The sequence below is a fragment of the Pygocentrus nattereri genome, chromosome 21 (genome assembly GCF_015220715.1).
Source record: "Pygocentrus nattereri isolate fPygNat1 chromosome 21, fPygNat1.pri, whole genome shotgun sequence".
Classification (NCBI taxonomy): Eukaryota; Metazoa; Chordata; class Actinopteri; order Characiformes; family Serrasalmidae; genus Pygocentrus; species Pygocentrus nattereri.
Window position 1 is genome coordinate 28,015,120 of NC_051231.1, and position 17,973 is coordinate 28,033,092.

The 17,973-nt window shown below is 43.2% G+C and overlaps 1 protein-coding gene across 1 annotated transcript in view; it reads right to left on the minus strand.

The window, feature by feature from the left end:
• The window catches only part of adamts9 (ADAM metallopeptidase with thrombospondin type 1 motif, 9), a 108,738-nt gene extending 92,512 nt beyond the window's left edge, over window positions 1–16,226 (minus strand). The window contains exons 1-3 of the mRNA XM_037532547.1: window positions 15,974–16,226; window positions 14,455–14,852; window positions 6,482–6,641 (exon numbers count right to left, since the gene is read on the minus strand). Coding sequence (XP_037388444.1) covers window positions 6,482–6,641; window positions 14,455–14,852; window positions 15,974–16,052 — 637 coding nt within the window. The 5' untranslated portion in view covers window positions 16,053–16,226. The remainder of the gene's footprint in view (window positions 1–6,481; window positions 6,642–14,454; window positions 14,853–15,973) is intronic.
• Between the last annotated feature and the right edge of the window lie 1,747 nt (window positions 16,227–17,973).

The window sequence follows — 17,973 nt, forward strand, 5'->3', positions numbered from 1 at the left end:
CCAAGCCAGCCAACAACATACAACCATTGTATGTACAAACGTCCAGTGTTGATTGAAACACACCAGATATCTGATGCAATTACTGGCTTTACAAATCCCTCCCTGAGGTTTTGAGGCCTTATACTGAGGTTTGAGAAATCAACACCAGAGAGCTATTCTGGGTCTGAAGAACGACACTAAACTAACATCTACATTTTGTTGTACAAAGCTCGCTTTTGAACCGAACAGCCTTTCTGAGTCTGCAGCCTCTTAGCAGCAGATCAAACCCTGATCTCATGGCATTGAATGACTGCAAACACAAACAATGGGCAGCAGCCCCTCTAAGTGTTTAGCATTGTTATTGGAATAAGATGAAAAATGGTTTGTGGCTAGGGCCTGAGTCTGCTTCTCAGCAAGCAGCATCACGTCCAGAAAAGGAGGGTGTCTTGGGGGGGTTCATGCTAGGTAAACTTGGCAACCTGCCATGAAACCAATGATGGAGCAGAAGCATTCCCATCTCTGGACCAAACGCTGGCAAACCGAAGCTTCAGGATACAACAGCAGTGCTGGACGTATGTTTTCTGATGATAACTTGAAAACCAGTGAAGCGACAGGGCTTGTTTTACAACTTATGACAGCTTATAATAGCCGTCATGACACGTTTATGGTATGGTTATGACAATGCTATGCAGCAGTGTTACCATTTCTTTTGTCATAGAATATAACATAAGCATAGCATAGCATAAGCCACTTTTACTCAATGCTAACCTGGTAGCTAACATTAGCATATGTGTTTTGTAATTCTCTCTGACCAATCAGTCGTCTGTAGCGTTATTACATTACCTTTTGGTCAGTTCGATTGGAACCTCGGTGAGTTGAGCCAACACTATGCTGTGGAAAAGCGCCTAGCAAAGTCTATGTTATTTAGAACCCACCTAGTTTTGCTTAACTAAAACAGCATAGCAAGACATGGTATCATAGCATTTAAAATTTGAATGTGATGTACTACAATTTTGTGCCAATTTTAAGGTGCAAAATGAACATATTTTGTCTACATCTTATGCAGAAGTTTTTCACACTAGCCTAGTATTTAAAAAATTTCTTTTTTAAAAAAATGGTGATTATTAATAGTATCACCCCACCCCTCAACAATACATGACATCTGCTGCTGCTTTGACCTACATCCAATTCTACTTTCTGTTTTAGTGTAAATCTTTAATAAAACTCACACTTGAAATATCATTTTCAGTAACCCAACATCTTTTGAAATAAACTTCACCTGTTCTTTTACTAGATGTCACTGGAAACGTGCTTTTATGTGGGTAGATTTGTGGTGACTTGCATGCTAAGAGTGCTAATAGCCTGCAGGTCAAACCATACCCATGCCAACGTGCTTCCCATGTTAAACAATTTGCCGTTTTCCGTCATTATAGTGCAGCCACTCAAGAGCTCAGTTATAGATGCCTTTGGAAAACTTGCAGTATTATAATTTCACAGTTTAAGTCTAAAGGCCCCCAAAAAAACCAATGCTATAATAGTAAATAAACATGCGTACATATTATTTCATATTATTTGTTATAGTTGTTTCTGATCCTGTTTTAGAACACAATCAACAGGGATCAGAGGAATTTGCTCTATTTTTAAAAGCTCACTTAGCTGCTCTAGGGTAAAATCCAGCCACTTTAGCTTGGGTGTTTTTACTGCAGCAAAACATCCTGAAGTAAGCTGAAGTTCTGAAGCATGTCCGATTTAATTCCAGTTTCCATGCACTTAAGCAGAGTAAAACAAGTAGAAGGGGAAGAGCCGTGTAGTAGGTAAAGCTAGCATTACTGTGTGTAGCAGAGAGAAAAGGCAGGAGAGTTTGGTAAACACTACATCAGAGTTCAGCCAATGAGACAATTCTGGTTGCTCAGCTCGCTTGGAACCTTGTCAGAGACGGTACCAAAAAAGGTCCATGTACCAAGTACCAACTTTTGCCTGATGGTGAACCAAAATAGAGCAAGTAGAGTCGAGTGGAGTTGAGTTGAGCCGATGCAGTGGAAAAGCACCTGCAGTCGTCTCTCAGCCTTTCACACATTGCAACCAGGTTACTTGTCAATAATGAACAATAACCTATTACGTTGTCCTACTGCCCAGGCCTACATGACCCTAAACATGCAGTTTAAAGGTTGGTATAGTGTAGTTAACGTTTGAGCACCTAGTGGTGGTCAGTTTTGCGTGGAATTTGCCCCACCTTTTAAAACCAGGCGTCATTTTGTGTAAATGTCTCCAAAGCATGTTATGTTATCTGGAGGCTTCCTTTAAACAGCAGCAGACAGAGGGGCTAGACAGAGGGAGGCACAAGCTTTAATAATATTTGCCCAGTGAATAATATTATTTACGCTCTCAGAAACATATACGTATATCGGTGTAAAACTGTGCCGTGATGCAGCCACAATATGCCCTCACAGCCCTCATAATTCTTTCATAACATTTTTTTCATTCAGTGACACAAATACAGAATGTTTTGGTAGTAAAGAACTTAATTTATTAACTATCATTTCTGTTTTATCTCAAGCTTTTTGACAGATTCATTATTTCACTACAACTTTTAAACTCTGCAGCCTCACAAGCACAGTTAGCAGGTGTGCAATTTGCCTGGTTGGCTGCAGCCTTAACTTACATTTATTTACCCTGCGACCACATATTGCAATTACATCATTACATACATCTGGCCATCTATACTGTGCAGTAACTCTAGGCAAACAGTGCCAGCCTTGATGTAAATAACTTTGCTTTTACAAAGACTTCATTTAAATGAGATTTTCGCCAATTGCTGGTCCATGGAACTAGACTTTTTCCCCAAGTCATTTTGGGCTGTTTCTTTTGCCCCATTCATCATGAAATTTACATACAACGTAAAGGGCAACAGGCATTTTGAAACTGTGTCAAAAACTCAAAAACGACGAGGTTTTGTTCTGACAGCAGCACAAAAAGCCTATTTCACAACACTAGCAACTAAATGCATTTGTGGACGGAGCACGCACAGGTCAACTGGGGTTTTAATGAAACTTATCCTCCTTCTGAACAAGCGAGGCCACGATAAGCCTTTCATAAAATGTCTTGTTATCTTGAACAAGCTTTGTGCTTTGGTGCATTTTCAGGGACTGAATATTTCCTCTACATATCGGAATATCACAAGGAAAAGCAGCAACACAAAAGGCACTGCTGAAGCAGCAATGTGCAGCGGTCATGTATTACATTACACAGGATCCAAATTTATTTTCACAGCAATGCATTTCCAAATGTTTTGAACCATTCACCACTTCACCACAATGCAGTTCGCCATGGCTCCAGTGGTATTGGGCCTATCAAGTTTCCTCATCTTCAGGCCACAGGAAGTGCAAGAGTCAACAGGATTTTGTGGCAATAAACTGAGATGGGGGGATACCGAGAATGCTCCAAGAGATTTTTCCTGTTGCACTGCTTCCCTCAATGACGTTCATTTGAAAATAGAAAAGCAACAGAATAAAATAAGCCATAAATAGTAGAAGGAATGTACACTATATTTCCAAAAGAATTTACTCACACATCCAGTTCAGGTGTTCCAGTCACTTCCATGGCCACAGGTGTATAAAGCCGAGCCCCTAGGCCTGCAGACTGCTTCTACAGACATTAGTGAAAGAATGGGTCGCTCTCAGGAGCTCAGTGAATTCCAGCGTGCTACCGTGATCGGACGCCACCTGTGCAGCAAGTGCAGTCGTGAAATTTCCTCACTACTAAATATTCCACAGTCAACTGTCAGTGGTATTATAACAAAGTGGAAGCGATTGGGAACAACAGCCACGAAGTGGTCGGCCACGTAAAATGACAGAGCAGGGTCAGCGAATGCTGAGGGGCATAGTGCAGAGGTCACCAACTTCCTGCAGAGTGAATCACTACAGACCTCCAAACTTCATGTGCCCATCAGATCAGCTCAAGAGCAGCGTAGAGAGCTTCATGGAATGGGTTTTCATGGCCGAGCAGCTGCATCCAAGCCTTACATCACCAAGCGCAATGAAAAGCGTTGAATGCAGTGGTGTAAAGCGCCGCCACTGGACTCTAGAGCAGAGGAGACGTGTTCTCTGGAGTGACCAATCATGATTCTCCATCTGACAATCTGATAGTTGAGTCTGGGTTTAGCGGTTGCCAGGAGACGGTACTTGTATGACTGCATTGTGCCATGTGTGAAGTTTGGTGGAGGGGATCATGGTGTGGTGTTGTTTTTCAGGAGTTGGGCTCGGCCCCTTAGTTCCAGTGAAAGGAACTCTTAATGCTTCAGCAGACCAAGAGATTTTGGACAATTTCATGCTCCCAACTTAGTGGGAACAGTTTGGGGACGGCCCTTTCCTCTTCCAACATGACTGTGCACCAGTGCACAAAGCAAGGTCCATAAAGACATGGATGAGGGAGTCTGATGTGGAAGAACTTAACTGGCCTGCCTGCACAGAGTCCGGACCTCAACCACATAGAACACCTTTGGCATGAATTAGAGCTGTTATAGCTGCAAAGGGTGGGTTGACATCATATTAAGCCGTATGGATAAGAATAGGATCTCACTCAATTTCATCTGCGTGTGAAGGCAGATGAGCAAATACTTTTGGAAATATAGTGTATTTATGGCTCTGTCCTTAAAAACCTCAAGCCTCGGTGAAGGGAAAAAAAGTTCCCACCCAAGAAGCTTGATCTTAAACAACTGTCTCTTTGACATTACCACTGATACTGATAACAGCACACACAGCACTGCGTCTCTGTCGTATACTTCACTCTCTGCTTTTTTTGGCCAAAAAGGCTGGAGAATGGCTGTGTTCAGCCTATTTGATGGAAAACTCCCATTAATGCAGTGGTGCAAGAGTGTGTGTGGTGTGTCCATCTATGTGTTTCACAAATTCCACTCCATGCAGCATCAAATGCCTCACTGAGTGGAATAGTAATAGAGTTAAGCCAAAGAACTCTATTTTGTGTCTAATCCTTGTAGTCATTCACACTGTATTCCCACTGTTAGCTATATTAGCACTTGGGACCGTTGAAAATCTATGTGTCCTACTTGCATCCATAGTAAATAAAAAAGCAATCTAAAGTGGGGCTCATGTTGTAGTCTCAGGTGCACTACACACCTTTTTTCTTGGGGGTTCATATCACACTTTTAAGAGGCTGCAAACACTGACCCACCCTTCATTACAACAATCAATGAAGGCCCACCTTCAGTCCTTTTAATCATAAAAACTGAGAGTACTTAACAGCTTCAAGTTGAACTGTGTAGTGTTCTGCACAAGACATGGCACATAAAATGATGTACAGAGCATGCAAAAACAGCACAAAAACACATATTGATGGAAATCCATTTGTAATATTGGATTGATGTTTGATGCTGAATTGGTGTCAGAATGGGCTGTTTCCGAAGGTTTCAGTATCGGTATTAGCATCGTAAAAGGAAAAGTGGTATCATGTCATCCCTATGTCTCTCCTTTTAAAAAACAGATGAAAAATGTTTGAACTATACATCCAAAACATAAGTGGTAATAATCTTACACTAATAGAGTCTATTTAGAGCCAGTGTAATACATTTGATCCTGCCTTCCGTCCGATGACTGCTGGGATAGGCTCTAGCTCCCCTCGCGACCCTGAGGGAGAAGAGGCTTAGAAGACGTGTGTGTGTGTGTGTGTGTGTGTGTAATACATTTGTTTTGTGTTTGTTTTGACTGTAGTCCATCTGTTTCTCTGCATAACTTGTTAGCCTCCTTTTACCCTGTTCTTCAGAGGTCAGGACCTCATGGACCCTCACAGAGCAGGTACTATTTGGGTGGTGGATCATTCTCAGCTCTGTAGTAACACTGGTGGTGTGTTAGTGTGTGTTGTGCTGGTATGAGTGTATCAGCAGTATCAGTGCAACACACACAAACACACCACCACCACATCAGCATTAATGCAGTGCTGAGAATGATCCACCACCCAAATAGTACCTGCTCTGTGAGGGTCCATGTGGGCCCTAACCACTGAAGAACAGGGTAAAAGGGGGCTAATAGAGTATGCAGAGAAACAGATGGACTACAGTCTGTAACTGTAGAACTACAAAGTGCACCTACACAGTAAGTGGAACTGATAAAATGGACAATGAGAGTAGAAACAAGGAGGTGGTCGTAATGTTATATCTGTGCATATATAACTGGATTACTAAAAATCCATTCATTAACTCCTACAGAATACACATCACGAGTATGTATTACCCAATGATGTTTTAAAAGTATAAAAAATATTTCTAGGGGCATGATAAGTACATAAAGCAAATATAAACCAATTCACTTAGGCAAAGTCCATCATCCTGCTGGGACCTCATGAGACAGATTCCAAAACAGTGGCATTTATGAAGAAACAAATATGTCTCAACTTAGAAAGTCATGCAAGAGACACAACTCTCTTGAGACACTCCAAAAACAGTGTATATTGAAATAAACCATTTTTTTGAATGTCTTTTTTTTCTTACCTGAAGCGTCACATGCGGACGCGTCTTCTTTGGCACTCTTGTGTGCATCTTTTCTGTAGACGATATGAGGTTTGATGTGTTCTTCTTCATAATGTTCACCGTCGTAGCTGTGCAGGGGCTCCACGAAATACTCCCCTTCTGACGACCTGAAAGTGCCAAGCTAGAAAAAACAACAGCACTTCAAATGAAGCATGCCTCTGGAGGTGTTTGTGCTCACATTCCACAGGTTGCTGTTAATTGCCCTTGTCATACCCCCCTCAACGATATTTACGTCCAAATCCCTTTGAAATTATGCAGTGATTGCAAAAAGGGGACATACTGTGCATGCATATTAGCAAACCCCCTCCAAGGGGGGACTATCAGCAATGCTTATCAGAAAATTATGCCATAATGTGATATGTTTATGTTGTTTGGGGCGATATGTGGGGTGGGTGGGTGTGGGTTTGCTGAGCTTGGTGATGTGAGACCAGCATTCCAACACGTGAAGTGTGGTCTCTCGCACTACAAAGAGAAAGCTGGAGCGCAGCCAAGCAAACTTCTGTAAAGCATGTAGACCAATTACGAATAATGAAGCAACAAAGGTTTTCGAACAATAACAGCACCTCTGCTAAACCTTCAAGGCTCTCATTTCCTAATACAAGAGATATTTAGTAGTTCCTGATAGGAGTTTTAACATTTGATGATGCCATTTCAATCACTGTATTTTAATGGTCCCTTATAGTTTATCTAATGTTCACATTGTTAAGGTCGGCATTGGGGTTAGAATTAGGATTAGAGCCAGAGTTCAGTTTAGGTTTTGGGTTGAAGTTAAGGTTACATTTAGGGCCAATTTTGTGGACATGGATTAAGGATAGTCTTGAACTAGAAGCCTAATCCAGGGTTAAAAATCTTATTTGGCCCTGGATTAGGCTCAATCTGGGATTGGGAAGCCAGTTATTGTGGTTGGGAAAAGTTAAAGCTACACTACGTCAGTTTTGGGAATTTGAAGACCTCTGGTGGAAGTGTTTAACCGTACACATGTGCGGTAGAACATTATGTAATCTTGTTTGTGCTTTGGACGTTGAATGAGCATTCAAAGAGAGCTCAGTCAAAAATTGATGAAGGATATGTCATATCTTCTTCATTATAGTGCTGATTTTGCATTTGAGACCTGAACACCAAGCCAAACCTTCTTTTAAATGCTGCTTCTTTCAATTGTAACAAATGAGTCTTGCATAGTGCAGCTTTAAATTGAAGTTAATAGACATTTAGTTCAATGTTAGTTTAAAAACAAGGTGAACATCTATGAAGCATCTACACTGTACCAAAATAGTCATTGTACAATCTGTAGAATCCTCTGCTGATTTTAAAGACTGCAAATGTTTCATTTAATCTAAAGGTACTAAAGGGGCCACACCAGCCAGTTCTACAGAAGATCCCAAATCTCCACTGTCCAAATACAGTGGTAACCAAAGAAAGAGAGTTTCTAGGCAAGCAATAACCAGTAATTAACACTTTGTAGTTAAAAACAACAGTTTTTGCTTTTTAAAGCTCCATAATAATCCATATATATGCAGCACAATGAGCCTAAAACAGGACTAAACTCTAAAACTGCTAGCTGCTAATGCTGGCTGCCTCATATACTCTTTAGGCTCTAGAGATCACTGGATTGATTAGTTTTCAATTGAATAATTCGGTAATATGTTTACTCCTTGCTCTAGCCTCACTGAACAGTTGCAGACTGCAATTCTGTTGTCCTGTGGTGAAACCATTCTTCCACACTGTTGACATTTTCATTCTGTAGCATCACAGCATGACTGAAAGCCTATGTATGTCAGTGAGCAAGTTATCAGTTGTAATTATCCGTCGCAATTCCGATATCGAGCCAATAATAACAATGACAACTTCTATTTATCCGGGAATGTATCAGCGCATATACTGTGCACCCCTAGTGGTGACAAAACACAATATTCAGCACCATGCAAAGAATCTCTGCTCACTGCCAAACGCACCCTGCCCTTAACTACTATAATTCAGAGTGCATGCAAGCTCTTTCAGCTAAACAGCTTCTTCTTTCCAAGAATGCATTTGAAATATGCGCCAGACAGCACTGACAACTCCAAAAGTACAGAATCTGTGAAGACTCTCTCAGCACTGCTGAGGAGAGTTTAAGTGAGACACACCCCACGTGGGATCCTTGAACTTCAAAGCACGCGAGTGAACACATTCCTCCTTGCATCAAGACACACTCTCAACTGTCCTTTGAAACTTTTATCACTGCATCTTTACACAACTTAGATTAAGCAGCCAGTATCCATGATGCAGGCAAGAGAAGAGCAGCTAAAGCAGAGCAAATGTCTTTGGTGTTTAAAACAATGTTCTTTTTTCACTATGTAACTCTAAACCTGTGTGGGAAACCAGCAAATCCCACTCTTGAGAGCCTTTTCCTGTCATCCTTACATCACTAGCTAGTGTCCAACTCATACAGCTTACAATCAAAGTCAGGGGACAGTCAGTTGCACGACTTCTTGCGCTGCTTTGCGTTCTCACCAACGAAATGATGTCGTAGTTGCCATATAAGGAGCTGCACTGACATCAGTACTACAACATCTATGTCACCACTGATGTGCACAACACGTCACCGAACTCACTTTTCTTTTTTTTCCTTCCCTATTCCTAAAAAAACGGGTGTGGATTACACAGCTCTTTCCCAAAAACCATTTTTAAATAATGTCAAACTACTGAAGCCTGCCGCAACCCTGAGGGAGAAGAAGAGAAGGCTTAGAAAATGTGTGTGTGTGTGTGTGTGTACGTGTGTGTGTGTGTGTGTGTGTGTGTGTGTGTGTGTGTGTGTGTGTGTGTGTGTACTGAAGCCTGTTTGGATGTCTCTTATAAAATGATTATAAAAGTGTGGATGTAAACTCTTAGTTCAGGTATTCAAGGTTATCAGGCAACAGGTGACACTTTAGGAAGCTAATTTATTCCAGAATACAAGTGTATTCTGGAATAATAAAACACTCAGGATCATAATAGTAATAATATAAAAGACTGTAAATGAATTAAATAAACTGAGTGAAAGAATATCTTTATGATTCAAGGTCCATAACATGAACACATACAGTGGGGCAAAAAAGTATTTAGTCAGCCACTGATTGTGCAGGTTCTCCTACTTAGAAAGATGAGAGAGGTCTGTAATTTTCATCATAGGTTCACTTCAACTATGAGAGACAAAATGAGAAAAAAAATCCAGGAAATCACATTGTAGGATTTTTAAAGAATTTATTTGTAAATTATGGTGGAAAATAAGTATTTGGTCACCCACAAACAAGCAAGATTTCTGGCTCTCATAGACCTGTAACTTCTTTAAGAAGCTCTTCTGTCCTCCACCCATTACCTGTATCAATGGCACCTGTTTGACCTTGTTATCTGTATAAAAGACACCTGTCCACAGCCTCAAACAGTCAGACTCCAAACTCAACCATGGTCAAGACCAAAGAGCTGTCGAAGGACACCAGGAAGAAAATTGTAGACCTGCACCAGGCTGGGAAGAGGGACTCTACAATAGGCAAGCAGGTTGGTGTGAATAAATCAACTGTGGGTGCAATTGTAAGAAAATGGAAGACATACAAGACCATTGGAAATCTCCCTCGATCTGGGGCCCCATGCAAGATCTCATCCTGTGGGGTCAAAATGATCATGAGAACGGTGAGCAAAAATCCCAGAACTACACAGAGGGACCTGATGAATGACCTGCAGAGAGCTGGGACCAAAGTAACAAAGGCTACCATCAGTAACACACGACGCCGAGAGGGACTCATCCTGCAGTGCCAGGCGTGTCCCCCTGCTTAAGCCAGTACATGTCCAGGCCTGTCTGAAGTTTGCCAGAGAGCATATGGATAATCCAGAAGAGGATTGGGAGAATATCATGTGGTCAGATGAAACCAAAATAGAACTCTTTGGTAAAAACTCAACTAGTCATGTTTGGAGGAAGAAGAATGTTGAGTTGCATCCCAAGAACACCATACCTGCTGTGAAGCATGGAGGTGGAAACATCAGGCTTTGGGGCTGTTTTCTGCAAAGGGGACAGGACGACTGATCCGTGTTGAGGGAAGAATGAACGGGGCCATGTGTCATGAGATTTTAGCCCAAAACCTCCTTCCATCAGTGAGAGCATTGAAGATGGAACGTGGCTGGGTCTTCCAGCATGACAATGATCCCAAACACACTGCTCGGGCAACAAAGGAGTGGCTCCATGAAAAGCATTTCAAGGTCCTGGAGTGGCCTAGCCAGTCTCCAGACCTCAACCCCATAGAAAATTTGCGGAGAGAGTTGAAAGTCCATGTTGCCCAGCGACAGCCCCAAATCATCACTGCTCTAGAGGAGATCTGCATGGAGGAATGGGCCAAAACACCAGCTACAGTGTGTGCAAACCTGGTGAAGACTTGCAGGAAACGTTTGACCTCTGTCATTGCCAACAAAGGTTATGTTACAAAGTATTGAGTTGAACTTTTGTTATTGACCAAATACTTATTTTCCACCATAATTTACAAATAAATTCTTTAAAAATCCTACAATGTGATTTCCTGGATTTTTTTTCTCATTTTGTCTCTCATAGTTGAAGTGTACCTATGATGAAAATTACAGACCTCTCTCATCTTTCTAAGTAGGAGAACTTGCACCATCAGTGGCTGACTAAATACTTTTTTGCCCCACTGTAATACCATATATCACACTGTCCAATAATAATACCACATAATACAATGCACTACAGTAATATATATCACTCTGTTCTATAATACCACATAACACAATATATGTAATACATTATATATTGCACTGTCCAATCATACCATATAACACACTGTACCACAGTAATATGTCACACTGTCCGATAATACCACATATATCACACTGTCCTATAATACCATATAACACTATCCCGTAATATCATATTACATACAGGCCCATAATACCACATATTGCACTGTACCATAATACCATATATCACAGCATCATGTTATGCCATATAAAATACCAAAAACATTGTAACATAATAATAAACACACTGTGCTATAATTCCAAAAACACCATACCAAAAATACCATAATAGCTAACACATTGTACCGTATGACCTAACATACTGCCATCATGCACTGTACGATAATAACCAACTCACTGTATGCAATGACCTAACACACTGACCCATACATCAACATACACTGTACCATAATATCAAACTCTCTGTGCCATAATACCAAACACACTCTACCATAACACCCAACACACTGTACCCAGTGACCTAACACACTGACCCATATATCAACATGCACTGTACCATAATATCAAACTCTCTGTGCCATAATACCAAACACACTCTACCATAACACCCAACACACTGTACCCAGTGACCTTACACACTGACCCATATATCAACATGCACTGTACCATAATATCAAACTCTCTGTGCCATAATACCAAACACACTCTACCATAACACCCAACACACTGTACCCAGTGACCTAACACACTGACCCATATATCAACATGCACTGTACCATAATATCAAACTCTCTGTGCCATAATACCAAACACACTCTACCATAACACCCAACACACTGTACCCAGTGACCTAACACACTGACCCATATATCAACATGCACTGTACCAGAATATCAAACTCTCTCTGCCATAATACCAAACACACTCTACCATAACACCCAACACACTGTACCCAGTGACCTTACACACTGACCCATATGTCAACATGCACTGTACCATATCAAACTCTCTGCGCCATAATACCAAACACACTCTACCATAACACCCAACACACACTGTACCCAGTGACCTAACACACTGACCCATATGTCAACATGCACTGTACCATATCAAACTCTCTGCGCCATAATACCAAACACACTCTACCATAACACCCAACACACTGTACCCAGTGACCTAACACACTGACCCATATATCAACATGCACTGTACCAGAATATCAAACTCTCTGCGCCATAATAACAAACACACCCTACCATAACACCCAACACACACTGTACCCAGTGACCTTACACACTGACCCATACATCAACATGCACTGTACCATAATGTCCAACACACTGGCCCATCTAACCTAGCACACTGTCCTTTATGATCAAATAACTAATATACTACCCCAAATTACCTAACACAATGCTCCATTACCAAAGGCACTGTCCCACATTACCGACAGTCCCGTAGGGTCATATTGCACAATGTCCATTTGGGCCGTGCATGTCTCCCAAACACATCGTCACATATACTGATAACACACCAGTCCACATTACCAAACACACATTATTCTATGACCCAACACACTGTTCCATTAAATGAAGCACACTGTGTCATATTACTTAACACACTGCCTTATAATACTAAATGCAATGTACCATAATACCCAACACATTGGCCCACATGACCATATAACATACTGCCCAACACAGTCCTATTACCAAAGCCACTACGTTACCCAACAGTCCCATAGGACCATATTACACACTGTCCCACACCACCCAAACACACTGCTCCATAATGACCAACACACTGTCCCACACCACCCAAACACACTGCTCCATAATGACTAACACACTGTCCCACACCACCCAAACACACTGCTCCATAATGACTAACACACTGTCCCACACCACCCAAACACACTGCTCCATAATGACTAACACACTGTCCCACACCACCCAAACACACTGCTCCATAATGACTAACACACTGTCCCACACCACCCAAACACACTGCTCCATAATGACTAACACACTGTCCCACACCACCCAAACACACTGCTCCATAATGACTAATACACTGTCCCACACCACCCAAACACACTGCTCCATAATGACTAACACACTGTCCCACACCACCCAAACACAGTGCTCCATAATGACTAATACACTGTCCCACACCACCCAAACACAGTGCTCCATAATGACTAACACACTGTCCCACACCACCCAAACACACTGCTCCATAATGACTAACACACTGTCCCACACCACCCAAACACAGTGCTCCATAATGATTAACACACTGTCCCACACCACCCAAACACAGTGCTCCATAATGACTAACACACTGACCCACACCACCCAAACACAGTGCTCCATAATGAATAACACACTGTCCCACACCACCCAAACACACTGCTCCATAATGACTAACACACTGACCCACACCACCCAAACACAGTGCTCCATAATGACTAACACACTGTCCCACACCACCCAAACACAGTGCTCCATAATGACTAACACACTGACCCACACCACCCAAACACAGTGCTCCATAATGACTAACACACTGTCCCACACCACCCAAACACAGTGCTCCATAATGATTAACACACTGTCCCACACCACCCAAACACAGTGCTCCATAATGACTAACACACTGACCCACACCACCCAAACACAGTGCTCCATAATGACTAACACACTGACCCACACCACCCAAACACAGTGCTCCATAATGACTAACACACTGACCCACACCACCCAAACACAGTGCTCCATAATGACTAACACACTGTCCCACACCACCCAAACACAGTGCTCCATAATGACTAACACACTGTCCCACACCACCCAAACACACTGCTCCATAATGACTAACACACTGTCCCACACCACCCAAACACAGTGCTCCATAATGACTAACACACTGACCCACACCACCCAAACACAGTGCTCCATAATGACTAACACACTGTCCCACACCACCCAAACACAGTGCTCCATAATGACTAACACACTGTCCCACACCACCCAAACACAGTGCTCCATAATGACTAACACACTGACCCACACCACCCAAACACAGTGCTCCATAATGACTAACACACTGTCCCACACCACCCAAACACACTGCTCCATAATGACTAACACACTGTCCCACACCACCCAAACACAACCCATCACAATGTTCCCAAACCTCGAGTTAGCACTCACCAGACCGGAGCACAGGCTGATGACAGCTGCGTGCTCCGCGTGCGCGTTCACGTGTCCCCGGTAAAAGCAGTGCTCGTACGCCGTCTCCTCCTCCTCCTCTTCCTCCGCCTTCTCCTCCTCCGTGAAGTTCCGTCCGCCGCCCAAGCCGAGCACTGTGACGCTGTAGGCGGGCGCCAGGAAGCTGCTGTCCAGCGTCAGGTTGAGGCGGTAGTCCTGGCCGAAGGCGGCGATGCGGTAGTGCACGCGCTCCGTGACCCAGTGTTCGTGCTCTCCCGGCGCCTCGACGCTCCGCCTCCTGCGTTTGAAGTGCGCGCTCGCGGGCAGCGGTTCGCCGGCCTCGTCCACGCGCGCGGGAGTCACGATTTGATAGGCGCCGAGCTGCGGGTGCGAAGGGGCTGCTGAGCCAAACACACCGACACTGAACATTAACCCGGGGCAATAACAGACAGTCTGCAACGCGCTATACAGTGACCGGACTCGAATCTTTGGAACTGTCACTTTGAGGGAATCACACTCGAATGAATGAATGAATCGATACATTGATTCGCAGCTTTATTCTCGTTCAGCGAGTGACTCTGATGTACCAAAGGAATCAAACGCGTTCACGCGTTCCTTCTGTCTGTCAACTGAGCCAACACTTCACCTCTGAGCCGAGCTGAGCTGTGGGGGCCATAATGATTAGTTCAGTCAACTCATGCTATGCGATTCGGCTCACCGAGTGCACCACTACTACTCACCCGTCTCTCTACGAACAGCCCAGCAAAACGATTCAATCCAAAGAGCCAAACACGAAGTTCGAAAGCTCATCGATTCACAAGTCAATCGCGCTTTATTCTCACCTGCTCGATTCACTTTTAGCCTAGTGAGTCTCTCAAAGAACTAGAACTCGATTCAACGAATCGACCTGCTCGTGATTCAGTCGCTTAGTTAAGCCAAACTTTCTCCTCATCCCCATTCAGCTGAGCCTGATGCTCGCTGTAGGTCTTCAGGGGTACTTTAGTAAAGACGACAGCCCTGCGTAGAACCATTAACACTCAGAGAACCATCTGCACGCTTAAACGGTTCTTTGCATAATGAAGTGGCTCTTCAGACTGATGGAGAAATGCGTTATCAGGCGTGTGAATAGTGGAGCCTTTTTCGATAGATCCCCGTTTAAAAAGGCTCTACACAGAACCACAACACGTTCTCCGTCGTTTAAGCATAAGGTTTTTTGAGCGTTCATAGTTCTACACAGAACCACTGTCCTGACCAGAGAACCAACCTTTTAAAGAGCGTGTAGGCGCTCAAAGAGAAAAGCAGAGCGTTTCAGCGAATTCAACCGGTTCTGTTCAAGCAGTCCAGGCTCCGGGTCGAACAGCCGGACCGCGTAGCCGGTCCATTCATTCAGAGAGCGTGACAGCGGGGCGTGCGTTCGCGAGCCCTTCCCCAAAGCCCGGTCCAGAGACTGGTCACTTGTCATGAACCCTCACTGCGCTCGTTCATTTACTCCCGAACAAATCAAAACTTTTCGCCCCCTCACCTTTCCTCGAGTCCGCCGCGGCGACCGCATGCGCCGGGTCAGGCAGCAGGCACAGGGCAGCCCAGAGCAGCGCGAGCATGGTCGGTTCGCCCCCTCCACTCGTCCTCTGCTGTTGCTTCTTCTGCGTTTTCTCTCCTCGCCGGCGTCCAGCTACGGAGAGCTCCACGGCCGCTGCTGCCCGCGCTCCTTTCGGCCGGCTTTACATGTCTCGAGCGCCGAGCGGAGTCCTCGCGCAACGTGCATAATGCGTTAAAGGAGGGTGAATGGGTGGGTGGGTGAGTGAGTGGGGTGGGAGGGTGGCTGGGTGGGTGGGTGTGGGGGTGTGTGATTGGGGTTGGGAGGGGGCACTTGTTGTGGGCTCCAGTGCGCGGTGGGCTTGGGTGCACGCTTTTACTCTGGCCCGGGAAGAAAAGTCAAAGGGGCGGGGTTTGGGGACGGGGAGCGAACACGCCCCGACCGCCAAAACCACGCCCACTGCTCGCCGCGGACGCAGCGGCATGGCAGGCTGCCGGATTGTGAGGATGTGTGGAGAGATAATGTGAAGCAGGGGAGGATAAAACTCATTTGACCCGCTCCACAAGCCAGCTTGCCCTGTAAAATCAAACCGCCCTTTATTTTGGTTTATTCTTTCGTTAAACCAATGCAAATCTAGAAACCCTTACTATTTCTTGTGTAATGCCTTGGTTACTTAGCTAAAGGAGTAAAATGTGAGATGACATAAACTGTCAAATTCATCCTCCGCACAGTCCCTCCTCTTTCCTCGTCACTCCTCCCTCTGTGCACTTACTAGTCTAGAAGAAACGTTGCAAGTTCAGCATCAGAGTTCATCCCTTTACTCACCAGGGGCTGGATCCAGCGGTGGAAACAACGCTAATTTTAACTCTTGTTTTCAAAAGAGCAAAAGACTCAGTCTTTTGCCCAAAAGAGCTTCCCAGTATTTTTAGTGGTTATGTAGGTCAGTGGTTATGTTAGTCTCTTATTTTTCAAAAAATTCATTCGTTCTCTTCATATCATGATGTTATTTTTGTGTTATAGCATATTTTCATGCTAAATATGAAGTTTAGATGCATTTTACATATTTTTGTCATTCTTATCATGATGGTGCTTTTTGTTAAGGTTAATGTAACGAATTTGACCAGTTCTATTTCAATTTTGTTCAATTTTGGGTAATTAAATGAGGGGTTAACCTAACCAAGCTGATTCAAGTTTACATAACTCATTCAAGAATTAGCAGAACTAAAGTATTGAAAGTCTTTTATTTGATTGGGCTGCTTTAGGTAACCTTCTTGCTGAAGACATGCAGATGACTACATTTATAAATTGACAATAACTCAATACAGTTAAGTTTGAATATGGTAAGTAGCTTTTCTTAATTTTGTCAAGGCCAGCCATTTGGGTGATTTTTGTAAAATAAAGTCAACTAAATTAAGTTTACACTTTAGAAAGAATGTTTTAAGATAAATACTGATGCCAAGAATTGACTTTTTGATGAAGAATTGAACAAAAATGAATTTAATTCCATATGCATGTATTCAGCTCGGCCACGGTCCTTAAATTATAAAGGAGGAGGAGACAGTTAACTGGCTGGAAAATGAATAAGATTCATAATGCTCAACTTGGCATCTGTTTATGGGGGAAAGGCCCATCCTTCAATAAAAAGAGGCATCGTAAAGAGGTCAGTTAAGGCTGTAAGCAGAACAGAGCTCCTCATTGTGGAGATATGCCCATGCGGAGTTGCCAGAAGAAACATACTTAGCATCAGCTGTTTGCATAGATTCTTCCTTATATTTATATTTAAAGGGCCCATTGTGTGGAGAAGCAAAATTTCCTAACTCTTTTTAACTCAAAGACTAGTGTGGTATGTAAACATTGTTAAAGCCTGTTTTGAGTTCATTGTTTTGTGATGTCACAAAAATAGTGCATTTAGATATATATCATATTTGGCTATCGGACATATAGCCCTGCACATTCATGCTGAAGTTATAAAGTGTGTTTCAGCC